The sequence below is a fragment of the Trichinella spiralis genome (genome assembly GCF_000181795.1).
Source record: "Trichinella spiralis strain ISS 195 chromosome Unknown Scfld4, whole genome shotgun sequence".
NCBI classification, from domain to species: domain Eukaryota; kingdom Metazoa; phylum Nematoda; class Enoplea; order Trichinellida; family Trichinellidae; genus Trichinella; species Trichinella spiralis.
This window is the reverse complement of record NW_003526943.1, coordinates 1,392,508-1,420,263: the sequence shown is the minus strand read 5'-3', so window position 1 is coordinate 1,420,263 and position 27,756 is coordinate 1,392,508. Positions and strand designations below refer to the sequence as shown.

Here is a 27,756-nt window from a genome sequence, read left to right as displayed (position 1 = left end):
CCAGCATATGTGATGTGACGAGAAACGCGAACAATGTTTGACAAAGGCATATGCGTGGAATCATGCGTAAAATTAAGTGAAATAGCGAGCTAACGTGTAACGTTAGCATTAGTGCCATTTGTAACCCGGAAATTGGAAGTGTTGCTACAACATTCCAGATTTTTCAAACAGATTATTCAGTATTCTGACATTCCACCCGGAAGTTAACATCCAATCTTGATAAATTTTAACAGGCAACACATTTATTTAAAAACAATGGGAGCAGATTTATATATCAAAGGGAAATCGGTAATAGACCACTACACCACAAGTAATATATTTAAATAAACAAATTTTCAATGAATGACGAAACTTCAAAAAGACAATAAAATTTTGGAATAATATTTCCATTTTTATGTTACGTCACTACTATTAAAGTTACGTAATCCAAAATGGAATATTTGAACCAATGAAATGAAAAAATATTGCAGCTAATCACAACTGAAGAGTTTGAATCAATGAGCAATTAGATAAGGAAAACCTATAAGACGACGAATTGAAGGTGCAATAGGAAAGCGCGTTGAACGACCAGTAAGAAAAGGCGGTGAAAATTTGTCCCCAGCATGGCAGATAATAATTTTATTTTTCTATTATGCAAAATGCATTTTAACACTACTCAGGGCACCTGTCTACATATGTAGACAAACGATGATTGGAACAGTGCTGTGACATGAAAAAAATAATTAGCCTTATTCATTCCAAAACGTTCGATAAAATTTTATGCTCCATCTTCACAGCTCATTTTTGGTTCTATGACGTTTTTAAGCTGTTGTTTCATGTTTACTATTCATATTCCGGGCACCTGTCTACATATGTAGACACGTAACACTTTCTCTTTTTTTGATGATTATACTGAAATAATCCACATGTTTGTGGCAGCTAAAATGCTCTGAGGTTACCATATTGATTATTTTTGAATGTGGTTCATGTTCGTATCCTTTATGGAATCTGGGATAAAGTTTCTGTGGATTTTACAAAGTAGATTAGTCAAAAAAGGTGTCAACCCCAAAGATAAATACGGTATGCTTCATGAGTGTCTGTCAGTGCTCTCAGACCTTCTTGATGTTTGTTTAAGAGTCACTGTTATTAGCTCAATATGCAACAAAAACAGTCAGTTGTTTATGCAACTTTAAAAAGTGGATATCCATTATGCAGCTATTTATTGCTATAAATAATCAGTTGTGGTGAACTTGTGTTTGCCATTTTTGCATTTTACCATACGTATTGACCATTTGACCATTTTACCAGGAAAGTACAGTGTGAAGATCAACTGAATATGTGACGCGGAGAACGGTTATGCTCTGAAAGGTTTGTTATATACTGGCAGAAGTAGTGAAGAACGCCAAATTGGTCTAGCAAGCACCAATGTTGGGCAGTTGGCACAGCCATTTGTGAAACTCTAACAGAAACGTTTGTATGGACCGTTATTTTACATCATATTCCACTGTGCAACGTCTCTTGAGCATGGTCTTACATCTATTGGTGTAGTGCCTGCACATCGCCGTGATGTTCTAGCATGTTTGCTTAAAGTAGCACAACGTGATCCTTACTCCACATTAGCTGTTTATGAGCACAACAAAAGAATAGCGATGATCAATTATGTGCCAAGGAAAAACAGCAATGTCCTTCTGTTGACTTCATGCCGCACAAAGTTGAAAGTAGACAACCAGCAAGGTGACAAAATACCAAACATCATGAATAGCTATAATCTTGGCAAAAGAAACGTGGATAACATGGATGCAAGAATAGAAGATTTTTGCTGTATAAGAAAGACCAACAGATAAACCATGCTGATGTTGTACTTCATTGTTGAGGTGTGCATCAACAACGCATTCTTACTGATAAAACATAAGCAAAGTTATCAGAAGACAAAGAAGCGTTTTATGAGAGAGCTTTCAGCTGGTCAAACACATCGAAATGAGGTATCAAAATGAAAAAATCTGTGCACAAACTAAACATGCCTTTATCCGCTACGGAGTTGCCAAAATCATAAATGTTACAGATATCAGTTATAAAACGACAGAATCCATCAAAATGCCGAGTGTAAGGACGTCGAAAATCAGTGTAAAACTGCTGCCATTCATGTAAAAAAATATATACTTAACAGCCACAAAATCACTAAAATATCGTGTAGCGCTTGCATTGAATAAAATAAATAACTATTTGTGAAATTATCATTAGTTCGTGAAAAAATAATTACTTTAGCATCATGTACAAGGACTAAGCATGATGAAATTTTTAGTGTTTACATAATCAGCCAGGTGCCCGGATTAGGGTGTAAAATTTGCCGCCCGGATGAGGTTAAATTAATTTGATAGCTTTTCAATTTAATCATATAGTTATTGATGAACATGTGAAAAAATAATTTCTATAAACTGCTAAATATTTTTCTTCAATTAAAAACTGGTTTCATTTATGAATCGATTAATGCGAAAAGCGAATGGTGATGTAGCAGTAAATATTGCAATTGGCTTCAAGTTTTCACCCGGTTTCGGAAATCGTAACCAATCTTGTATTCCATATAAATATGACCGTTCATGCTTCAAACAGATCAATGGAAAACCAGTGGGAATCATTGTAGCACTCTAGATTATATTATTATCAGTATTATTTTAAGCGACTTTAATGATTAAGACACATTTATTAAAAATAAATCATTTATGAATTAAGAATTTATTAATGTTGCGTTACTTTAAAATTTAAATTAGATTTTAAAATTATTGCAGAATAATAAAAGTACAAAATGTATTGTTCACTTTACAAATTTAGCATATTCAACTTGGTGTGATAAGTTTACTTAAACCTTGACATATTTTGCAAAAAAATAATTGAAGAAGATAAATTCTTACAAATTCTGCTTTTAACAAAGCATGTGGACCTTGTTCTTCAAAACACATCTGTGATACATTATCCTTTCTGGAATTTCCAATTATGCTTTTGCAGTGTTTATCAGTTATTTGTTTCATTGATATAGGTAAAAACGTTATTTTTGCTCCTCCAACATAATAAAATCTGTAATATACGCATTCTTGTTCATTTGAAGGATAATCATGTTCTTCCGGTAAGCAAACTGGTTGAGTATAAAAACTGCTTAAAATCGGCAATCTCATCTTAATAAGTGAAATATTTGGCGGCGGCTGTGTTCGGCTGCGATTGGTGCCTGATCTATTAAAAAACATGATTCTTCTAACTCGGTTTGATGTCTCCATGTAATTATTCTGGTTAAATAAATATGCTGGTGCAATTTTCATGTTTCTAGCAAAACTACAATGGCTGTGAGAAAAAAATTAAAAAATTTTTTTTCTAATATTTCTTACCTAAACTGAACACAGTATCGTGAAGTGACCACAATATCAGAGTATGAAGAATTGGAAGATGGAACCAATAATCCAATGCAGTCTACAAACATCCTTCCTTCTGCTTCTCCAAAAAAGACCATTGTATATGCTAAAACACCTCCTACCAAACCACTTCTACCACAATTGGATGAATCTGTCTAAATTATTGAAATATTCAACATGACGCGTATAAATAGCAGTGACAATGGCACTGCTATGTATGATCATTGATTTAAAAATTTTCATACTGAATAATGAGTGCTGAAAATTAGAAGCAGTTGAAAATTCCATGCTAAAAAAGCAAATTATTATGTAATAAAACTTATTAAACAGAAATACCTTTCATTATGTGAATCAGAAATGTATTCAATTGCATCAATGATTATTAAAGCAATTCATGCATTATATAAATAATTTCTAATAAAACAAATTATGTTATACAGATTATTATAGAATTTTAATTACTTAATTCAAGATATAATGCTTATTTTGTTGATAAAATTTAAATGTTGTGTTCTAAATATAGAAAATATTCCAATTATAATTTTCATTATATAATATGTACATTCTATTAATGTACAGTCATCTTTATTCTTCTGGTTTTGCAATTTCGTTCTGCAATTTAATTTAGCAGGCAAAAGAACAGTTCATATTTCCTTTGCATTCCACATTTTTTAAATGGCTATTTTATTTATTTATTGCCCATTGTCGCAGCAAGATAGAAATTAAGTTTTATTTCTCAGTATTATCTTATTATTATTGATTTTTTAGGCTTGAGCTTTTGTTAAACAAATTTATGTTTATGAATCATTAACTGACTTTTATCAGTTACTAAGAAGTTTATGCGTTATAAGTTATCACTTATCGTACATTTCATTTAACGATAGACAAGATTATTGCGGCAAAATTTAGTATATTTCAAAGGTTGTATTGTAAAATATCAGTGATATTCTTTGGCATTAAGTTTCTTGCATTATTAGTAAACACTTTCAGTAACAATAACAATGATTAATTTTTATTTTATATCAGTTAAAGATATTAGTTGGATTTACTTAACTATGTTGTTCTTTGAATAAATGTGCTGCTGCTCTTAAGAATTAGCATTCGCATGTTACTTTGTAATTTTACCAATGAATATTTCTGCACTGGATAACAACTCAGCAGAAAATAAATTTATTTAATGAAAGGGCATGAGCACTCTATGAATGAAAATAATATTAAATAATTTCAAAGTTATAAATTTATATTAGCATCACAAAAAAAATTTAGCATCAAGAAAAGGTAAATAATTTTTGAAAAACAAATTCAAATGTCAATGCAGTATAAATTCTAAAGCTAACTCCCGTACTATTCAGGAATTTCAGCATTCCGATTTTGCAAACCAATTGCAATTTATTTGATTTGATTATTTTTTCAACACTGACGTTGATAATATCATTTTCTTTCGAATTGTAATATGCAGTCCTATTTTATTGATAAATTTATGAACAAGTTAAAAAGAGGAATGGCATGTCGACATTGTTGGTTCAATTTCTTAAAAAGGAACTTCGCTTGTGCTGTTTACAAGAAAATTAATGCGATTTACAAACGCTGAAATGGCAGTAAATATAACAATTGGACGTGGATAGCTTCTCGGTTTTGGAAACCATATCCAGTCTTGAACTCCAAAAAAATAAAATGTGTCACGTTTTTTGCAAATCAGTGAAGAGCCATCAGGAACCATATTGTACATCTAAAAATACCAACATTGATGAATGCTCGAAGTTAAAATTATTTAAAATAGCAAAATGGTGTGCCAAATTGATGACTTGCTTAATTAAGATTGAAAAACAAAAAATGTAACAGCTGATTAGAGAGAAGATAAAAAACGAAAATATATACAAATTCAGTATGCAATGTGGAGAATAAATTTCGTTCTTCGCAGCACAACTGAGTTGAACTATCCAGTCTTGAAGACCCAATCATCATCTTACAATACTCATGCGGAAGTACTTTCAATCCCAACGGCATAAAATATGACACTGTGTATCCAATTCTGCTGAATCGATAAAAAAAGCACCGGTGGTCAACTGTGATAATTTCGTTCACTTCTGGAAGACAAATCGGCTGCACATTGTATTTAAATGCAATCGGTATTCGCAGCTTAATTATAGCAATATTCGGCGGTGCTTGCCATTTTGCTCTGTTTGTGTCATTTTTGCCAGGCACGTAAATATCCGCAATTCTGTTGATAAAACCAGTTTCATAACCTTGATTAAAAGATTCATATGTCATCACTTTTGTATGTTCAATATTTCTAAATTTCAATTATTGAAAAATGAAACTGACTCTCTCTTTAAATTTATCGATCTTACTCATATTGCAAGCAGTACCGTGAAGTGACAGCAATGTCCGTGTAGCTTGTAGAATTTCTCGAAGGAATCAACACCCCAATGCAGTCCAGGAACAGCCCTTCAACTGATTCTGCATAAAAAACTAGCAGAAACGACGTCACATCATCCAATGTGGGCACATTGCCACAGGAAAACAATTCTACCTGAAGTTATTAATTATCTTACAAATCGAACAGCTGCATGGAAATTTTAAATTACAGGACAGCAGATGCTGAAAATCAACAAGAGTCGAAAATGCAATTCTAAAATAATAACAATAATTTTTTTAATGTGCAATATTAAAAGAATTTCATTTTCAGCTACCTCGCATGATAAGCAAGATGAAGCAACGCGTTGTTTATTCAACTAAAAAAGAAAAACCAGTGCAAAAGTGGAAATGGGCAATTTTAAATAATGTAGTAGTCATCAAATGCACACAAAGAAATTGAGTTTATGATTCTTCAAAGTCTACACTGTTTTCCCCTAATTAACAAACTTCACCTGTTCACATTTTCCAAATTAGCATTGAATTTACTCTAATTAAAAATCAAATTTTCAACCAGTTCCCCATCATCTTAATTAAATAAAAATCTATTGAACTTTCGTCATATTCCAAAAAAAAATAATAGAAAATTATGCACGCAGGAAATTCAATTATATGCATGTAGAATGAAAAAGCAATTAAATTTTACCTTCTTATATGTCATGTTGAAAATATATTTCAATAGCTCAATTTATGAAGTTGAATAATTTTTCGAATTTTAACAATAATATTCATTTTATTAAATATACAATTTTCTTTTATATTAAAAAAAATAAAACAGTTTAATTTGACAGTGAAAAAAAGAGTTAAAGCAAAAAGTAAAACTGAACATATTACAACACGTGAACAAATTCTTATTGTAAATTGTATGATTTAAAAATGAAATCATTGTTCGATGCAGAGTGTAAATCGCTTAAATATGGATATATCGATTGCAAGACATTCCAACATGTTTGCTTCATAGATTCAGAAATGGTACTTTCCAAATCCAGAGTTAGCTGTTCCAAATTAAAAACTGCTTCGGCTCGAAATGCAGGGTCTGTCAAAATAGAAAAATCAAGGTATAAGTTATTAAACAAATTAGAAACTATTTGCTAGCGTGCTCAATTTAATTTGTTCACACAGATGAATATCAGCTTACCAGAAAATCCAGCAGTTGAACTAACAGAATGCATCATTGGACGAATTATTCGAAATGCAGTATTGCAAATTGCTTGATTTGTGTATTCTGAATTGCGCTTGCATTCTTTCAATACACACCTCAACTTTTCGATAGAATTGAACAAACACTAAATGTAAAAATTATTAAAATTATAACTGCATTAAAGTCAATGCTTTTTTTTCATGCTGAATTTCCACATCCGCTTGCAACTTACCATTCGTCGAAGAGTCTCTCGCTGTCCTCTCTGAACGTGACTATTTTCACTGTCGATCATGTTTCCCACTACGGCCGCCATTTTCTTAAATCCATTGTACAATCCTTTAAACAGTGCTCCATACAAAGTTTCAGATAACTGAAAAAAAATAACAAGTTTAATAAAGAACAAAACTACATCAATGCTTACTTTGCAATTTGAACAGTTGCCTTTGAACGTGTGGCTGGCGCCTACAGTAGGCAACACAAAACAAAGGCACCCAACCGTCTCAAACACTTTCAACAGCATTCTTATTACTGAATTCACTCTGTCGTTTGTTACGAATTCATCATTTTTGATAACCTAAAATCGATTCCATCACATAAAAACAGAGAAAGGGTTTAAAAAAGTATAACAAAATTAACCTGGATAAAAGTAAGAAGTGCTGCAAAGCAGTTGTTCATAGCCGCGTCCAATTGACCAATCAAAAACGCAGATTCGGGGAAACTGTTCGGCATCTCTGCCATAACTTGGCCATAGATGTGCAAATTTTGAAAACCAACCAACAGTTGTCCTTTCTTTCTTTTCGACAAATAACACCCTTCACTTTCGTTATTTTTCAACAAATTCACCAACAATCCGTGAAAATTTCTCGCTGACAAAAGGAACCAATCCAAAATGGTTTTCGAATTCGTGCAATCTGAAATTTATATTTTCTTTTCTTTTTGCGAGTTAAAAACATTAAGCAGTATAAATTCACTTTTAGAATTGCGTTCCGCAAAGCTGTCCCATGTTTCAGAAGCGACAATTCTATTTTGTTCTGATGGTTCCGCTGAAACATACATACGTGGTTATATTTCAAAAAAACATATATGCAATTTTTCAAAATATGGTGTTGCATTGGACTTGTAATGTAAACTTGCAAACTTACACAAAATCGAAGCACTTTCAGACGTACCATTTTCAGATGATTGTTCCCTGAATAAATTTTTAACATAAATCCAAGAAAAATGAAAATCATTAACACTTTGACAAACCACGTGGCAGTTTCGCTTTGTGATTGGGTCTGTGGATCTGGCATCTGATGCTGGTGCACACTTTCGCCACTTTTTGCTTGGTAAAACATTTTTGCCATCTGATCGTTAAATTTACTCCTCTTTTTCGACTGCGTAAAATGACAATTTTAAGAAAGTATTAAAAAATATATCATTATTACCTGTTGTAGACTTCTAAGAATTAGCCAATTTTCACTGAAATAATCAGCAGACAGATCCACGTCAGTTTTCATGATGTCATTGTGCATGACCACGGTCAAAGTTGGAATTTCGCTTTCAAAACCAGGATCACATTGAACAGTGTAACTCTTGAATGAATAAAAAAGAACAATAAGCATTATAGAGACAACCTTCTTTTTTTTAATTTTCCAGAACATCTTACATATGGGACGTTCCAACATTTGCACAAGTAATTCGCTTCTCGGACAAACAATTCCAAATCGAACAGTGCGTTCAAGTTGTGGTTTAATAAATGACTGAAGTCGAATTTAAGCGGCTTGTTGACCATTTGAAAATTTTCAACTGAATCAGTTTGAGTGGCAAAGTTCGCCTTTGATGGAGTCTGTTTGAAGCAAAAGAAAAACAGAAACGTCAAAATCAGTGAATGTACAGAATTTGCTTGCAACGAATTACATTGTTGACGTCAGTTTCTTTTATTTCTTCTCTAATGTCATGTGCTGCAGCGTTCGCCAATTGCAAAATCAAGCTGAAAAAAATAGTCTACATTCAATTCACCAATATCAAAGTAAGCAAAAAAAACTGTACCGTTGATTTTGTGACATCAAAAATTCCAATTTTGCATCTTGAAGTTCTCCTGGATTTAATTTTGGAACGGTATTCATTGAACAAAGTTTCAAAAAGTGCTCGCCGGCCAAGCACAACCGATCCCCGTAATTTAACATCGTCAGCGTGGTCACCTGCTTTCCGTTGACATACAATTCTTTACCAATTTCAGGAACCACATGAATGACATCTTCGACTGAACGAAAAACTGTACATTCAACACCAGAAAGCATGGTACCTACAATGCGGAATATGGGAATGGAAAACATTTTCCAATAAAGCCGTTAAAATAATAAACAACACCTTCTACAACAATATCAACAGCAGAATCACAACCAATTTTATTGCTGCCCAATTTCAACGGCAAGCTGATAGCTGAAAAATTCAGATCTGATTCAGAACTCAACCACAACAAATACGGACTGTCCAAAACTTCGACATCAAGTTCACTCTCCTAAATCAGTAACAATTACCAAAGCGTTCCTCTTTCATTAATTTAACATTTTCATATTCACACTCACCGCAGTCAGACTAGTTATGCTATCTCCTGTAAGTGTTTTTTCAGAAATAACTGTAGTGTCGCTAACAGATTCAAAATCGCAATTCATTTGTCCAACAGCGTTATTTTTGTACATGCGAAGTAGCATATACAATTCTTTGATTTTGTGCTCATATTCTAATTTACTTTGCAACATAGCTGTAACTACTAAAATTAAAATACACTGAACAATAAATGCACTGAATAATAAATGATATGGTGATATAGATACGTTGATTTTCATTCACTGTGGAAGCTTCATTAATTTGAACATAGTTGACCACTTCTCTAGCAAAATTAGCATAGCGCAGAGTGTTCAACGTCTGCTCAATATGAGCATGCAGAGGAGTAACAGTTGCCAGCAAGGTAGTAAGTGCATTTCCACCGAGACTTTCTTTTAACAGTCTGTAAAACGACAATATATACTTATGCTAATAAGAAGCAGGTTACATAAAATTATGAATAGAAAATACAATACCTAGTTAAAACTGAATCTCGATAGCTAATGTGAGCACTTCCATCACGCAGTTGTTGAATCACTCGTCCAAGACAATGCAAAGATTTATTAATGCTCGAAGTTTCATCCAATCTTTCTGAAGTAGCACCGCTTTCACTACCGGCGAGATCAACCAAATTTAACAAACTGTATAATATTTTGTTGGAACTATCATTCTATGCAAATAAATTTAAATATCAATTTTCGTTTTTGAATAAAAATTCATCAAAAATACGAATCACCCATACTTGGACTAACTTCAAAGATAGAATCACATGCGAACGGCTACTATGATTATTGTTTCTTGTAGCTGCCATCATGCGACGTTTGTTACCCACCGCAATTAAATGCTGCAGAATGAAAGCATCGCAGTTTCACATTAAGCCAATAAAATTTCTCTGCACAACTTGCTTACCAGAATATCAGCATTCTTGTCAACTTCAATAGCACGCAATCCATCGACAAAAGCGCCGGTTTTCGGATCCTCACGAACTTTTAATGAGCATGATTTATCACCATCGGCAAGCAAATCATATATTTTCTCGTTGTAAATTTCATAATAGCTCATCTTCAGCTTCGACAAAATCTAAGAAAAGTAAATATCAATTCAATAAAAAAAACATATTTTCAGTAAACAAACCTCTGGTTCGTTTTCACAAAGGCGAATCTTCAACTTTTCACAAATACGTGGAATGATGCCTGGTTTGGTGCTACTACCCATCATACTGTACGTTTTGCCCGAACCTGTCTGGCCGTATGCCATGAGGGTACAATTGATTCCACGCAATAGTTGAGTGATCAACGGTTCACTCAATTCATTGAAAATGTCTTCCTGTTGACTATTGCTGTCAAAACAGTGACTAAATTTAAATTCTTGTCCAACTTTTCCTTTCATTATGCGAATCGAGCTGAGTTTCTGATTCACGTGGACAACTCTGTTGCAATAAGGCATTTTATCTGGATCCGTTTCCAATACCGGACGAACTCGAATCGCTACACAAATTCTCGATCTATTCTCCAAATTGTCTTCAGTCGAACCATTGTTATTTTGCAAACTGCCAACTTCATCAGTGATAGATAAATTACAACTATCATCAGTAATTTCTGCATTGTTGGTCAAAGCCTTTTCGCCAGAAGATAGTGATTCAGTTTCCCCATTATAAGGCTTTCCATTTTTTGATGCACTAGTTACTTTTTCTCTGCATTCTAAATAAATGAAGACATTTTTGTAAAAATTTTTCATCTGATTGAAAATTCAAAAACAATAATAATAAAATTCCACATTTTTAACAAAAAATGGCAAATAAGTTTCATTTCGTGTCCTTGAATTTCAATTTTCATGATTGATGACATACAAGAAATGTTCAATTGTAAAATGATAGAAGAATGAACGAAAACGTAATTCAGTAAATTTTGTCAAGAAAACCATAATTATCAAATCAATGTCTAAAACGCACGACAAATAAATAAAATAAATTCATTTCAACAGTGCCATCAATTTGTAAAAACAAATCCAACTCATTGACAAAATTAAATAAACATACAAAAGTGGCATATTCGTCTTAACATTAATCTACATAATTACACAAAAATCGTGAAAGTTATTCAAATTATTCAAACTGATCGATTAATTTTTCCAGTAAACATTCTTTTTAGGATGAAGCCACACTTTTTAGAATACTAATGCGAACAATAAGAAACGCATTAATGCAAAAAAGTACAAAACTGTGTGAGAATTTTCAATTTCAATTGAGAAAGCAAGTAAACTTTAAGATTTCATTCAACTTGTATGCAAACGAATTCAAAAAACAAAAGAAATCCCAATGAGTATACGTGAAAAAAGAATATTTCTTTCTGAATAATAAAAACATGTCTGTACTGCTAACAGATTAAATAGTTTAACAAAAAAATAATTATGGGCAAAACTTACCGCTAAAAGGATTCGAAAAAAACTTCTTTGGCAAATCTGGTGTCGATAATGGTGGAAAAAAACGCTGTGATTTTTCCATGAGAATACGTTCTTAGAGGCTAAAAGATTTTCCAGCGCTCTCTATACTCAATAGAATGAAAAATGAACTTTAAGCAGTAAACTTTAAAACAACTTCAGTTAATTTAATTTAAAACTTACAGTTTAATGCTTGCATGAACACATTAAAAAATACTGTACATTTTGATTAAAATTAAGAAATGCAGGTTTAAATTAAAAATTACAGTATGCACATTCAAAACAGAAATGTTCTTTGAAAAACACGAAAAAATATAAATTGGTATTGTGAAATGAATTTAATTAGCTTTCAATATTTTACAATTATTTACTAAATCGGTATAGTACCGATTTCTTGCCAACGAACTCCGCCCACTTCTTCTCATCTAAATTTTATTGGTTGTCGCTGTGATGCGCGCAAATAATTTCATTGGTTGTCAGTTAGATGGGCTTAGGTTGAAGCGAGGGAAGAGTGTGCTTAACTCCAAATTGCCTAACCAAACAGGACACGTCAGGGACAATCACTGTACGAAATCATAAGCGAGCACCATGTTTGCGAGCAGCAACCAATGAAATTTACTGCGAAAAAGTAGAGGGAGTTCGTTGGGGGAAATCATGTCTACCCCTAATGAATTTAATAAATTCATTGGTGCTTCTTAATAAATTAAACGGACAATAATAAGAAATGTTGCTTTTGAAAGTAAAAGGCAAAATAATGGCAAAATTGAAAACATATTTTCGAAAAAACAAACATAATTCACGTTATCTCATATTTGACTGCATCAAAAACTTGATTAATTAAAAACAAAGCGTTCATATTAAAAATTGCGCTAATGGACTTTTTTGTTCTCTATCAAAACTACAGTTAGTTTACTGAAGCAAACGTGCCAGTTTTGTATTTTTTGTATAAACTCAAAATTAAATATGAAACCGGGTGATTAATTTGTCTCTGCAAAACAATTAATTTTGACAATAAATGCATCTGCTGCTCAATTGAATTCACGTGAAATTTTTGATTTGATTTGCTTACAGTAAATGTTTTCTAGTGCAAAGTTCTCCGTCTGACAACTAATATTGATTTATGCCTTACCGAACTTTATCACTAATTTCACAATCATCTAGCCATTCATTCCACTTTTATATTTAATCAGCGTCTGTTAGCTAGATTCCGCTTCCATTGCCACTTAGCACGCAAAATGTGGAATAATTTCTGCATTAAGTTCGACTTGAATAAAAATCAGCTAAAAGAAAAGAATACATAAAATCAATTGCAGCAAAATTGTTAATAAAAAATGCTGCATGTCAAAAATCATGATCAACTGCAATTTGTGAAGTTTCCACTTCTCCACTGATGCCTCTCATTAATTAAAAAAAAAAGCTCACTTCAACTCAGACCAGCAATAAATAGTACCATTTGCTTGGGTTGATCCTTTCTTGTGAAATGATAAACATAGAATGACAGTTTAAAATAGCTTAAGCAGGAAGACCAGAATTACTGAATTATGTAAATATCAGAATTCAATGTTACAGTTTTGCATTTCAGATTAGCTACTGCTAAACATTTTGATTTTCGAAATAAAATTCACGTCGTTAAAATTACAATTCCGTATTAAACTAACATTTTATTCAATTATACTACCATTGAAAATCAGTGCAATTTCATTATCGCTTCTGAAGCCTGTTTTTCTTCGTTTTGCCTATAAGCTTTGTTCTCGTAGAGTAGTGAACAAGTGTAATAAAACATTAACACATTGTATAATAAATCGGAATGGAAAAAATTAATTATTTCATAACTTGCAAATCATCCAACTATTTTTTTTCCAAAGTCTCCACTTGTTTTGAATTCTAAGCATATCACTGAATGAAAATATTATTTTCTTTATACATATGGCCGTACATTCTGTCCGGAATCTACAATGTCGTGGCCTGGAGAACGTATCCATGGAGAGTGGGAAGTATTTTCGTAAAATTTCTTCGCTGCGGGATTGAACAATGGCAACAGTTCGTTCGCGTTTTCCGCCAAAGCCTAGTGTACAATGTTATTCATGTTGAAGGCAATTAAATATATTATTATATTTCAAAAAATTTCAAAAATAGAATTACCTTTAAATATATGCAGGCATCCGTACCAAAACCTTCAAACGATACCACAGTCATGTCTCCGTGAAAATACCAAGCGTATAATCTAGAAAGAGGTAAACCATATCCAAGCCCAGCCTGAAACCAATAAAAAAACTCATATATATACATATTGTTGCATTTTTATCAAACAATACCATTGGACAGCGGTCAACAGGCTTAGGAGCAGTTGTATAATGGTAAGCAAAAAGTTTATCCATTGCCATTCGTGGAATGCCACCGCCTTCATCGTGGATCTAGTAAACAAATCAATACCATAATTTAGTTTTCCAGTTATATTTGTCAAATTAAAATAATATACTTTCAATGATAAATCAACTTTTCCTTTATAAATAGTAACCTGAACAGGAGGTAATTCAGAATCAGTTCCCTTATTGCCATGATGCTCAACGACTGCACGTAATGCATTCTTAAAAATTGAATGTTTCAAAAAATAAATTGTAATAATTATCACATTATTTTTCCACTGAAAATTTAAATAATAATGTTTAAACTACTACATTTTTTAATTTACTTTCAAAAGTTCAAATGTGATGTGGAACAAATGTGATGGAATATAGGCAATACGAATTGGCTTCCCTTCGTCTTCCACTAAATGAAAATAATAATTCAAATGAGAAATTCACAACTATTTAAAATTAAGATTATTCTTTTATATAACTGACGAGCGTTTAATAACTGTTAATTAACATACTTATTTCAAAGTTTATACATAAAATATTAAAAAAAACTTGCAGTTGCGCTCTATAATCTTTAATTCTGGTACCATTAGGTAATTCTGTTCACAGAGAAATTTCGCATTGCCATACGCTTCTGAAACTTGTCAAAAAGTATCAAAAAAATATTTACATGTGTGCCACAATAGCACTGCTTCACAGACCTTCCAATACTCCGGCAACATCGCAATCAGGATCTATACGATCACACGTATGCTTTCCATCATTTTTCAGCTTAGCAAATCGCATTACTACATTAAATTGTTGATTTAAAAAATCTCACTACATTTATTAATTTCTTATTTAGAAAATGACAATACTGTGTTGGTTGATGAGCATTCGATTACTTATGCGCATTAGGTAAAATCGATTCAAAAAATAATTCAAATGCTTCTCAAATACTAGATGTTGCTTCTCCGAATGGTTTACAATATCCATTATACCCTGAAATGAAATAAAAGATGTGCATTAATAGGCAAAATTTCCTAAAATAATATCACCTCGGCAACTGTTTCCACCACATGCATATGCCGATAATATATTTTTTTAATAGCTTCAGTAAATCTAAATGAGACAACGCATTTTACTGATATTCATGCTGAATTTGCAAAATAAAGTCTGCCTCTCAAAATTTTCTTCCGTTGGAGGAGCGTTCTCAAATTCTAACAGTTCTGAAAAACTTTCGGAAAACCAACTTTTGACCGTTTTCAAAGAAGATGTACACTGAAGCACCGCTGGAAGACATTCGATTTCTTTCATTGTATTCGCAAATCGTACTAGCAATTCTTTTTGAAGATACGTATAAGATTCCAACTGGCCTCCTTCCTTTGCTAAAAAATTAATAAACATTACTTTTAACTTTACAATTGAAGTCAATTTTTCATTCATTGATAAAAAGATATATTATACTAAACAGATAAAAGTTATTTATAAAACATGCTTAGCAAAAAGAAAAATTCTAGTTGAACAAGTAATTCACTTCAATTATACATAATTGCATCAATCATCAAGAAATATTAAAATAATCATGAATAAGTACAGAGAAAACTAGAATATGTTTAATCAAAATTTATAAAATATTGAAAATTTTCAAAAACAGAATAAAACAAAACTTCAGTTTATAAGAATGTTTGAAAAATTATCAACTGTGGCACATTTGATTTTAATTTGTCAACCAGCACCTATATAAAACGGGAATACATCGATCAAAAAATTATTAATAGAAATAGCCATGACATAAAAATATAACAATTCTGCAACATACGCATTTCGTTGCACAACGTAAATATAACATTTTTAAACTTATTAGAATTGCAATTTTAGCAAAACAGTTGCTACATGCTGCAAATATTTTTCTTTTGAAATATTATGCCACTTTTGCTTTTTTTACTTTAAATTTCATTTAATGCATGCGAAAATAATAATTTTAATATTTAGAATTGTAATTACTTGAAAAAAATTAGAATTGAAAACAACCGCCCAGAAAAGCAAATATTTCAAAAAGGCAATCATTTTTGCGCTTGCCTAGTTTGTGCAAAATTTGTGAACACCATGAACATGCAACCATTCGAAGTAGACTAAATACAATGTGGTGAAAGCAATTCTAGCTCACCAAAATTTAACAGCTGCTGCAAATTCAGTGCAATCGGTCGATAATGCGAATAGCTATCTATTTTTCTGTGAAGACCTTGCGAAACAGATCTGAGCAAAACTGTAAGGCGCATCTTAGTCTTGTTGAGCTGCAAGTTGCAGGTGCTAAAATTTTCATCATTCCATCAATATTCAATTAAGCAAAAGAAACATAAAAACTTGCTAACAAAACCTTGTCTTATCAAATGATAACAACGAAATGTACAATGTATTAACGCATGTAGACCAATGAGAGTGAAAAAAATTTCATCAAAACCTAAACTACTTTTGCGATATGTTTACAACTGACGTCACGTACCTTTACAGTAATCATGAAATGAAAATTAAGCTAAATATTTTGTTTTCTTAAAATTCGTCAGAATATAAAGAAATGTTTATATTTCATTCATCATGAACGTACAGTAAAAAGTACTCCTGCATCAATAAGTGGGTCTTCTTTGTCAGTCAAAAATATTATACAAAACAGTTGAATTTGTAACATCGCAGGGAACAATACTACACTTTTAATAACTAACAATCAGGTTCCAGTACTGACTGTAGTTCTTTGCGCCTTATTCGTCCAATTGACGAATTACGCTTCCTCTGGTTCTTTGTTTAATTGTGATAACTATTGCGTCCAAGCAAATATCGGTCCGCACAAATATATTGTTTTCAGCAATAACAACAATCAGAGAGAAACAGTTTTACTCAACGGACTCAACAAAAAACGCTCAAGCAGAATCACTTTGCAAGCGGCAATTGACTACTGCCGACTTCTTCGTTCACTTCACCACTCTTCTTCGCAGACTATCAGAATCGTCATTGAACTGCTCCTCTTCTCTCATATATATATATATATATATATATGAGATTAATGAAATATGTGATTAATGAATCATTAATTAACCGTTCAGTGACCGAATTGTGATCCAGTTGGAGTGGATACTTAAATTTGCAGCCATTAAGTCCTTGAGTGTTAGTTAAGATATAAATGAAAAATGGTTATGAAAAAATAATTAGAAGGTTGTTTTTTATCACGTTCTCATGTGGGAACATTGGACACTACGGTGTCTGCATGAAAACAGTATACGGTGTTTATTTCTACAATTCATCACTCCTGCATAGTAAACATAGTGGAAAAAACAGTTATACAACAGTATTAAGATATCTCAGATATAAGTCACAATTACTGATGATATACTGGGAAACATATCTGATGCAGCCGTTTGCCACACTGAAGACACTGATTTCTACAGTTTTTTTTGCAAACTGCGCACCGACCCTGCGCACTTGACTGCAAAAAATGTCCACGTGAGCTTCGCAAACTGTGTGGCAAGTGGATACGTGGTCCAGGCCTTGAGATCTGTAGGGGCCTGGCTCGAAGGATATGAGCTGTAATGTCCCTTCTAAATGCCAAATGTGTCATCGCTGATCTGTCAGCGTCGTGCAGTTCACAATGAAATCGCCAAGCAGTGACCACTGCTATATTCAGGGCATTATTGAAAAGGTTCCACCACCATTTTCTTGATCTCATTTTTGGCCTATAACTCGACTAAAGCATATCCATTGTGTCCACCCCACCCATGCTTTCGTCAATCGACAGTTTTTCTTGAAAAACACCGAACTGCAGCAACTTTTGGTTCAAGTAATCATAAAGAAGTTTAATGTTTCCCATCAAATCATCTTTTTTTAATTTTGAATTATCTACTAGATGAAAGTAACGTTTAACATTCTTGAACTTATTCCTCGCCATCACACGTGGCACAATGGATACGCAGACATCATCCGCCGTACTCCAAAAGTGGTTCTCATTTAAAACCGAATAATAGCCACTCAACAAAATCAGGCCAAAGAACTGCATAAGAACTTCTACATGAACTTCAGAATTCACTCCTTTTTGTAAGGCATATCTCTGGCTTTTATCCGTGAAGCCTTCAATTTTTTCTACTGGAAGTATTTTATGAAAAAGTTCTGTAAGACTCAGATGTGAATAGCAGGTTCCCACGTGGGAACATTGGACACTAAAGGGTTTTAATGAAATAATGTTGTTTGAAAAATTAAATCAATAACTGTCGAAAGGAATACATATTGTAAAGGGGGGAAATATTTTATTAATACTTTAAACATATAAACAAAAATGAAGCAGTAATAAAGCTTATTTTATTATTTATTAATCAACAAACAATTTTTCAATAATAACCAGAAATTCAGTTTTTGAATAACATTTGAACACATTATTCATTATTTTGAAAAGGCAAAAATAATTTAATAGTCGTAAAAAACAAAAATAATTGGAATGAATTGCTCAATTAAAAGACCACACTACAATTACACTGGCAATCAAATGTAAGAAATTGCTTAACAATACAGTTCTGGTAAAAAAAAATAGCATGATTAAGTTTTGTTGCAACACCTTTGTTGCAAAAACAAGTCTGACATTTGGCAAGTTCGTTAAAGCAACTCAAATTATGCTAAATTATTTTCTTTTTGTGAACTGTGATTGCAAAGTTATTAATATTGTCCATTTTACTATAACGTCAGAATTTTTGCCACAACTGAAGTTAAATTAGTGTTAAGGAAAATTCTAATTAGCGATTAATTGATTTGAAAGTTATTTATTCAATTCATCTTTATTTAAGCAATTAAAAATTTTTAAATGTGTATAAAGCTGTCGGTGAAAAGTTATTAATCTGCATTTGAATGTAATTTTTTCCAGTATTAAAGACGTTGAGTTCACAAGAGGAAAATTAGCTTTTAATGCAGAGTTAGCAGGTTGGTAAAAATGCTTTCATACTATCGTAATATGTGCATTTAAACGTTTTTCTAAAACATCAAAAAATTTTGCCAGTGAAACATAAATAATAGATGCTTTTTTATTTAAATCAATAAATTTTATGTAAATGTATATTCAAAAATGAAATATGTCAATCAGATCATCAAGTTATATTTAAAACTAAAAGAGTTAAAAATAAAATTAATAAAATATAATAAGAATTTAAACTATAATAAAAATTAAAGTAAAATTTGGCTGGCAAAGTGAGAATAAATGTACTTTTATTCATACACTAACAAAGCAATTGTTTTCAGTAATATGTTGCATGATATTCATTTTACTTTTGCTTCCAGTTGAATTGAGAGCAAAAATGATGTAATTCTTTGGCTTCCTAGCAAGCATTAGCTTCAAACACTTCTAGCAGCATGGTGTAACACCTTTTTATTTCTTTAATTTCAAATAAAAACGCAACATCGTTGTTGTTTTTCAATTACTTTGGTGCGTTCAAGAATTCAAAATCTGTGTCAATTTTTTTAAATGAAATTTATACGATTGAATGCGTAGGTACTGATGTTCGTATTAACTTCAAAATCTGTAACAGTTTGCTATAATAATACTGAGTTTCATTAAATTGAAATATGTTTTAAAAAATGAAATTAAATGATATGTTGAAATGCAGTTCTTCTCTGTATTATGTATAATATAAGAGAATAAAATTTTAATATTCAGTTAATCAATACTTCAGTTCAGAATACTTATTGTGTAGGAGTTTTCAATCTGAAATCGTGTAAAACAAACTATTGCTAAATGATCTGCTGTTTTGATTTTTGTATTGTTTATTGTTAATAAGTTATGCATATAAAGATTTGAATTGTTTTTTGTACTTTTATTATTTCAGATAATCTTGATTGAATTGCTAGCATTTATCATTTTCTGCACTTTTTCGATGCATAGAAAATTCAATAAAATAAAACTGTAATGCATAAAACGTGCTATGGCTTCATGCATTTGCAGCTTTTGCTCTACTTTCCATTAATTAATGTCACTTTTACTGCATTTGCTGACTACCTGCATTAATCGCAACCAGAACTTTAGTAAACTTACCACCACTAGCTGCACTGTACTCATGCAGCATGATATTTGTGGTTCATCCGCAATGAAAATGCAAATTTACAAAATGCTGAGGGTAAATATTTTTAATGTTGACATAAAGTGCTTCCTTTTATTTTCGATATTTATTATTTAATAGAAAAATTTGAAAAATTTTAATGAATACATTCTAAATTATCTCTATCAATTATAAGATAAAAGTTCTCTCTTTATGACTTATAATTTATTGAATTCAAAATTGACAATTGCAATGATGACGCACTTTAAGTAAAGTTCCCACAAGGAAGTGATTAGGAGCAAATATTTCAATTAGAGTACTTTTCAGACATCTTCTAGTTGTACATTAATAACATATGAAGATGCTTTTGAAGCTCCATTCCCAACTAAGATAACAACTTTGTGTATTGCATTAAAATATATATAATTTGAGGCATTTTATAAAATGCTCTCCATTTTCATCTAAATTTTTTCTACTGTATAAAATTACATAAATACAATAAATCTTAACATAAGCAGACTTTTATTTATTAATGAAATGCATAGCACAGTCACTTATAATGAATAATTAATAAAATTATAAGACACTGAAATAGCCTTGACGCTGAGACTCAGACTTAAACTCTGACTAATCGTTAAAGAAAGGGAAACTATTATTTTAATCATTTAATATCTGTACAGTTGCTTGGCTTTACGATGTCTATATTAGACTATTAGAAGGAACATTTCTATGAGAAGCTACGACTAAAAACGACTTCGCTTTTACAAAATTAAAAGTAAATATTATAGATCTAGTCATGTTACATTGCCTATAAATTAAAAAAAATCCAAATTTATTTTGAATGGTGGTAAAATGCTGCAACAGTATTTTGCACTTTCTGGACAAAAGGCTCATATATATAAATGAACTTTTTCACGGCCATTGTTACCATATGGTATATGTTGCGACCTTAGCGTTCGTCATACTAGAAGTAAAGAGTAATCCAGAAGTTCATTGTACTGCTTTATGCTGATATTTCTGATACAAAAACAGGCAGTGAGGACGATCAGAGCTCTTTCTGTCTTTGTCGTTGAAAGTTCAGCAGAGCTGATGTCAAAAGATGAGAAATCTGAGATCTTCAGGAAGACATAGTCTACGTGGAAAACAAAATCAATGCACCTATAGATGCGACATTTCAGGGTATGTTGTCTTTGGTCACATTCAGACAAAAAACAATTGAAAAATACCGGTCGCGGTGCTTGCCATGTCTGCACCATGGCAGAATAAGATTTATGCGTGGTCTGATTGTATGCTAGCTTAGTAGTGGATCTTTCTTCCACAGACGTTTCCACGCAATTTATGTGTAAAGTGAAAAGGTAAAATAAGAAAGATAAGATCATGGCGGACGTTTCATGCCTGTCCATTGAAAAAGAATACAACAAATACAAAAGGCGGAGTTGATTTGGCGTGCATGTTAAGAGCATTGTGCAGAAGCACTGAAGTAAAACCAGGTATAAAAGAATTTTTTGGACCATCAGTGTCGCTGCGGTGAATAAATGGCTAGCATACAGGAGAGATCTAAGTGCAAACAATGCGAAAAGTGGTAGCTATAAAGATTTGCTACAGTTTACACTTGAAATATCAGATTCCCTCTTAAAAGTAAATAAGAAGTATTAAAAAAGAAGCCATGATCGCAAATATTTGTCATCACAGATGGAAACTACCAGAAGGCGCCTGAGAAGATCACTGCCAAGCACAGCCATCTGATTCGACCACGCTGCCTATCAGCTGAATGCCGATGTTGCCTTTGTCAAAAAACGTCCAGAGTACGTCAAAAAATAAGCTAAATGTGACATCCATCTTTGCTTAACACAACAACTGATCAGTTTTAAGTTATATTACGAAAATTAGTCATTCATAATAGCAAGTCTGTAATATTTTTACAAATAGTAGTATTGTATGCTGACTTCAAAGCATTGCACATTTCATAGTCCTCCAGGGCCGTTGTTGCTATATGGAAACATGTCTATAATTGGGAACAGTGACAAAATAACAAATTCTAATTTCAAAGTCATGCTTAATTCGATTATATAATTTAATTTGAAAGCTAAAAAATTATTTGGGCGTAAATAAAAATTTGGCCTAGAACGGGTAATAAAACATTGAATACTGAACATCATTTTTAAAAGTTTGCTGCACTTACACGTCATATAGTTTATTAATTCGTGATATTCTAACATTTAAGTTATAAATTTAAAAAATCAAACAAATGGTGGTGAAGCTTATACATATAAAATGCAATGAAGAAATAATGTACAAAAGTAATTAATATGCAAAGCGGTTATGAAAATCAAATTGGTAGAACATTTTTGCAACGCACATATTCTGTTAAAATATTTGAGACTTTAAACTTTTAAGTTGTTTACGATGTATGAAAACATGTTTTGTGCATGACAGCATGAGTATTTTTAATGAAATATTTGATAAGCAAGAAATGAAGTAAAAGTGAATGTTAAAAATTTTGAATGGAAAATTGTCATGCATTTTGAATGACAATTCCTTGAAAAGAATTGCGAAAATTTATTTTTCAAATACTGATAAACAAATGATTCGAAATTTACTTTAAAATCCTTAAAAATTATTCTCATTATTATTAATTAAACAATTATTATTAAACTAGGTGTTTGAATCCTATTATTACAGCATCCAGTTTCAAGAATAAGTAGCGTCAGCATAAATTATAATTCACTTGCATTTTTAGATTTATACACAATGACCATAGCAGTTGACATTATGAATGTGGTTTTTGGTCAACTTGCATTTTTGTCGAATGCAATATTTGTAATAGTATCTTCAATGAAGAAGGAAAAGAAAAAAATGGATCAATTGACAATAGGTATTATTTTGCACAGTTTATTTCAATAATAAAAGTTTTATTGCAAGTATATTTTGAAATGTTAGATATAAATTAAATTTTTATGATTTACTTTGTTTAGCGTACAGTTTTGGCAGTGCAATGGTTGGACTTGGATTTTCATTTGAATGTTACGAATGCTTAAGTTTAACAAATGGAAAAAATTTTTCAACAAAACTTGAATGCATGATAACAAATCCAAACCCAACCATGTATGCCATAGGGCAGACACTGATTTACTTCACCATGCTTGTGATGTCGCTTAACTGCTTATGCATTTTATCAACAGAGAAAAATCATGGATGGTCAAAGCGAATAACTGTGCTGGAAATTTTCTTCTTTTTCGTCTTTCCAGTACTTTTTGTTCTCATCGCCTGCTGGATGTCAACATTATTAAACAATGGTTATAAAATCATCATAGAGGATTGTTACTTTCGAACCATCGTTACAGGAACATTTAACAAATTGTTTTGCGTGCTGCTATTGACTGTTAGTTTTGCATCAGTTTTTATACTCATTGTTGCATTGTTTAAACTGAAACAAGAAAAATGCAAAACCATGGGAATTCATATAATTAAAATGCGACGAAATTTGCGCATCAGCCGACAAGCGGTCAAAGTGATCGCATACACGCTGACCGTCTTAAGCTTGCCAACTGCCATCGACGTATATTACATGTACACTAATACTCCATTTTCTGAAATTGGAGATTATTTCTGGCCATTGCAACCGCTTGGGCTAAGCGTTCTTGCCATTTGGAATCAAATAAAGCTGATCAAGGCAAAAAAAATTTTACCCACCACTTCTGCAGCCTCTTCAGTAAAAACTGCTTAATTTCAAAGAAAATAAGTGATTTGAAATTTGCAACGCTCATTAATAAAGCAAATATGTATTTTTTTTCATTCATCTTTTTTCAATTGTTTTTAATTTTCCCTCTTTGTACCTCTTCTCATTACCTCCATTACAAGAAAATAAAACTTTAACTTATTTGAATTCAAATTTGATTGGTAAATTTAATCTCACTGAATTGCCCTCAATCATGTAACGTGTGCCTCATTTGCCCGTCACAATCAGAGACGGACGGATCAAGATTTTGCTACGTAAAGCACAAATACACTCGAATACTTAAGATAAAAGAGATGCTACGTTCAGTAACAACGCCAAACTTCACTCTACATTTTCGTTTTTGTTTACTATGTGCCTAAAATTGGTTAAAAAAGTATATCACGTGTAGGTCGTGCAAAAGTAGAAGAAATTATCGCAATTTTATTTTATTTCATTAATATATATTAAGATCCAACTTATTTGAATGCTTAATTGTCTCATTGTTATCATAAATGAGCTGATATTTCCAGATTTCATTTATATTGAAAATTATTTACAGATTCACCTCTTCTTATTCATAATAGATGAAATAAAGATATAACGATAACTGACAGGAAAATAACAATTATGCAAAATAATTCAACATGTTATTTCAGTACAGCACTTATGACAGATGTTTTGAAAAACATGCTCAGAACTATGACCATGCACATTTAGTAAATAAGTACATGCATGAGTATTAAATAAAAAAACATATTTTTATCATTTTCATGTAATAATGCTTTCATGAGGCAATTTATTTTAAATAAAAGCAAATATTATAAAAGCAAACACGTTTACAAATGCCTGCTGTTGTTTTATATACTATATGTTCATTAAATAATTCTTATGATGAAATCTTGATTTATGCCCAAGTATTTTATAGCGACTGTGGGTAGAGCTAGCATTTGGATTTCAATTCAAAATATGTTTGCCCAAATTTTCAGTTCGAATGCAAACCTTCTGCCTCAAGCTTTTTGACATATATTTTTGCAATTTCTTGTTAATACGAATAGCTGTGATAAGTGATTGCTTAATATGATGCTTATGTTTACTTTAAAATTCTACAAAAGCAAGCTCAAAATAAGTCAAATAAATCAAAAAATTGAGATGAATTTACAAATCATGTGATTTATTTCACAATAAGCAAGATTGTCTGCGTTCATATTCACAAAAATGTTCAGCATACTTAAAGAAAATATCACCACTGTACAGTTCAATAGCATAGAATAAACCAAACAGTGAGATACCAATAAATTAAAAAATATATTATAAAAATCGATCAACATATCATGCATTACAGTGCATTTTAAGTATTCAGTGCTGCATAAGTGTATATATATTCTGGCATTTACAATTAAAACATGATGATTATAGTGAAGTGATGTTTTTCAATTTCATTTTTTCAAAAAATTGATATACTACTTAATTTCACTGTAAAACTTTATTCAATATTATCTCTGATTAAGTATAATTTTTAAAAAATATCACAATACAAAATAAAGATTGGCATAAAATGCCCAAAAGCATTAAAAAACAGTAAAGAGAATAACGGCATCCAAAAATTTGACGAATTAGACTATGACGAATCATATTAAAATTGCCAATAATGGTGTAAATGGAATTATGAGCTGAACGATGCATATTAAAAATATTTCCGTTTCTAAGACTGTGCGAAATTAATAGCCGCCTACTGCTTTATTGTAAAACAATTGCTTTTCAATGTATTCCAAACATCAGTATCTTAATCCACTTGAATGTGCATGTTCAGTGTGCAAATGTTTTCATTTGTTCTATTACCCGAACATTAATTTTAAAAAACAGTAAACAGTTCACCTAACAGTTAATGCAAAAATGTAATGTATATATATATGTATGCCACTTTGTCTGATAAAATTGTTTAATAAAACACTGACAAACAAATTATTATTAGTTCAACGTACGTGATTGAATAATTCAAACAAAAAATTTTCTATATATTTGCAGCAGCAAAGTAGCAAATCAGACTAAAATCAACCAGTGATAAAAACATGAAAGCCGTTATCATTTGCTTCGCAGCTTTGTTCGTAAGTTTTGTTAAATATATGAAGTCTAAAGTAAAATTTTTTTATTTTAATTATTTCTGGTCAAGTTACAATAACTTAAAATTAATCTAGCACACTGATTTCCTATTTTTACTTTGCCGCTTATTTCCTGGACATTATTAATATATACTTTTATTTATTATATGTAAATTTCCATTTGAAGAAAATTTTATCATGAAAATAATGTTTTTCTTTTTTCTTTTTTAGGCTTTGGTAGTAATGTAAGTCAAATGCTGTCACTTCCAACTTTATTTAATACGGTTGAATTTCAACGTTAACAATTTATATTTAAAAAAGTTAAAGTTTCAAAATTTCAAATATACAGTCGTCATTCATTGTGCACAGCATGCATTACATTAATTTGCTTTACAAATGAAAAGTAGAGTTTTCAGTTTTAGTTTAAATAAAAAGCTCACAACTACGAGTTTTCACTTTAAAAAAATGCAACCAAACAATGATTATGATATAATTAAATTACATTGTAATTTCATATTTCACAAATAATAATTGTAATGCTTACTGTGTATTGTAGAATATAGTCTATTTTTACTTTTAGGGCAGCAGATCAGCGTAAGTAACACTTGTTGTTTTTGGAAAAAAAGATAAATAATATAAAAATTACATTGAAAAAATATATTTAGTTCACCATTATTTTAAAAAGATAAAATTAATGTCTTAATAAAAAAAATGAGCTAAGTGATAAATTATAAAGATTTTTAATGAAAATTCACAGCTCTGTGCAAATGAAAGCATTTTGTATCAATTATAACTTATGAAAATAATGCATGTAATTAATTTCAAAATATTTACTAAAAATTTTATAAAAGATCTCCATGTAATGTTTTAAAAATTTAAATAAGCAGTAAGCAATACATTATTCCGATAAAAATTCTGCGGAAAGGTTGCTGAATGAAAATGCAAAAGCCGTGAAAATTAAGAGAAATGAAATGATGGTTGTCTGGAAAGATGCATTTGTGAATTTTAAAAAATTAACTAATCATTCTTATTTTCAAGATATTTTGAACGTCAAACTCTCTCAACTTCCTCGATATGTAAGCGTATTCTTCATTAATTCTGCACTGTTTTGCATAATCTTCTTTCATTTCAGAGAGATGCTCTGAAAGTTCAACAGGATAAATTAGATCAATGCGAAAAGCAAGTTTGCAGCTCACAAACTCAGAAAATTGTACAGTCTATTGAAACTGGAAAGGACACATTTAGTGCATACACATCCTACTCAGACTGCATGAACCCTTGTCTTGCTAAAAGTGTGAGAGTAAGAAGTTTTCAATTTTTTATTAATCAATGCTAATCTAGTAGTACTATACTGATGAGAACTGTTAAAAATTGAAGTATAGTTATATACAGGATGCTGAATCTTATTCTATTATTTGCTAAGAGGCATGTATTTCAAATTTTAGCTACCTGAGTCCTCTGAGAGCAGCGAAGAATAACTACTGTTCAGTATATTACATAATTTGAAAAAAGAAAATATTCTCAACAGTTTACAGTGTCTTCTAGAACAACAAGACGACTCGTTTAAAGTA

General features: G+C 31.3%; 4 protein-coding genes across 4 annotated transcripts; 3 read left to right on the top strand and 1 right to left on the bottom strand.

The window, feature by feature from the left end:
* The first annotated feature begins 956 nt into the window (after positions 1–956).
* Tsp_00343 (hypothetical protein) lies at positions 957–1,823 on the top strand. Its single transcript, XM_003376099.1, is given in 3 exon segments — positions 957–1,059; positions 1,378–1,430; positions 1,446–1,823. The coding sequence occupies 3 exon segments, from the start codon at positions 957–959 to the stop codon at positions 1,821–1,823; spliced, it is 534 nt and encodes a 177-aa protein (XP_003376147.1).
* Positions 1,824–2,435: 612 nt separating this feature from the next.
* Tsp_00344 (putative kinesin motor domain protein) lies at positions 2,436–20,395 on the bottom strand. The gene is made up of 31 exons (XM_003376098.1): positions 20,365–20,395; positions 18,069–18,434; positions 15,591–15,688; positions 15,206–15,302; positions 15,023–15,109; positions 14,657–14,733; positions 14,252–14,608; positions 14,107–14,220; positions 11,950–12,013; positions 10,660–11,225; positions 10,435–10,605; positions 10,278–10,369; positions 10,002–10,166; positions 9,756–9,928; positions 9,507–9,682; positions 9,289–9,439; positions 8,968–9,223; positions 8,836–8,908; positions 8,364–8,678; positions 8,185–8,312; positions 8,079–8,125; positions 7,908–7,979; positions 7,573–7,847; positions 7,358–7,510; positions 7,169–7,306; positions 5,732–5,913; positions 5,259–5,673; positions 4,963–5,109; positions 3,357–3,535; positions 2,889–3,051; positions 2,436–2,624 (listed from the first exon to the last, which is right to left on the bottom strand). Exons 1-31 carry the CDS (start codon positions 20,393–20,395, stop codon positions 2,436–2,438), a joined length of 5,517 nt encoding a protein of 1,838 aa, XP_003376146.1.
* A 2,221-nt stretch (positions 20,396–22,616) lies between these two features.
* On the top strand, positions 22,617–23,658 carry Tsp_00345 (putative tetraspanin-4). Its single transcript, XM_003376097.1, is given in 4 exon segments — positions 22,617–22,668; positions 23,109–23,243; positions 23,344–23,606; positions 23,617–23,658. The coding sequence occupies 4 exon segments, from the start codon at positions 22,617–22,619 to the stop codon at positions 23,656–23,658; spliced, it is 492 nt and encodes a 163-aa protein (XP_003376145.1).
* A 2,497-nt stretch (positions 23,659–26,155) lies between these two features.
* Tsp_00346 (hypothetical protein) lies at positions 26,156–27,663 on the top strand. The gene is made up of 3 exons (XM_003376096.1): positions 26,156–26,191; positions 27,318–27,485; positions 27,631–27,663. The coding sequence occupies exons 1-3, from the start codon at positions 26,156–26,158 to the stop codon at positions 27,661–27,663; spliced, it is 237 nt and encodes a 78-aa protein (XP_003376144.1).
* Positions 27,664–27,756: the final 93 nt, after the last annotated feature.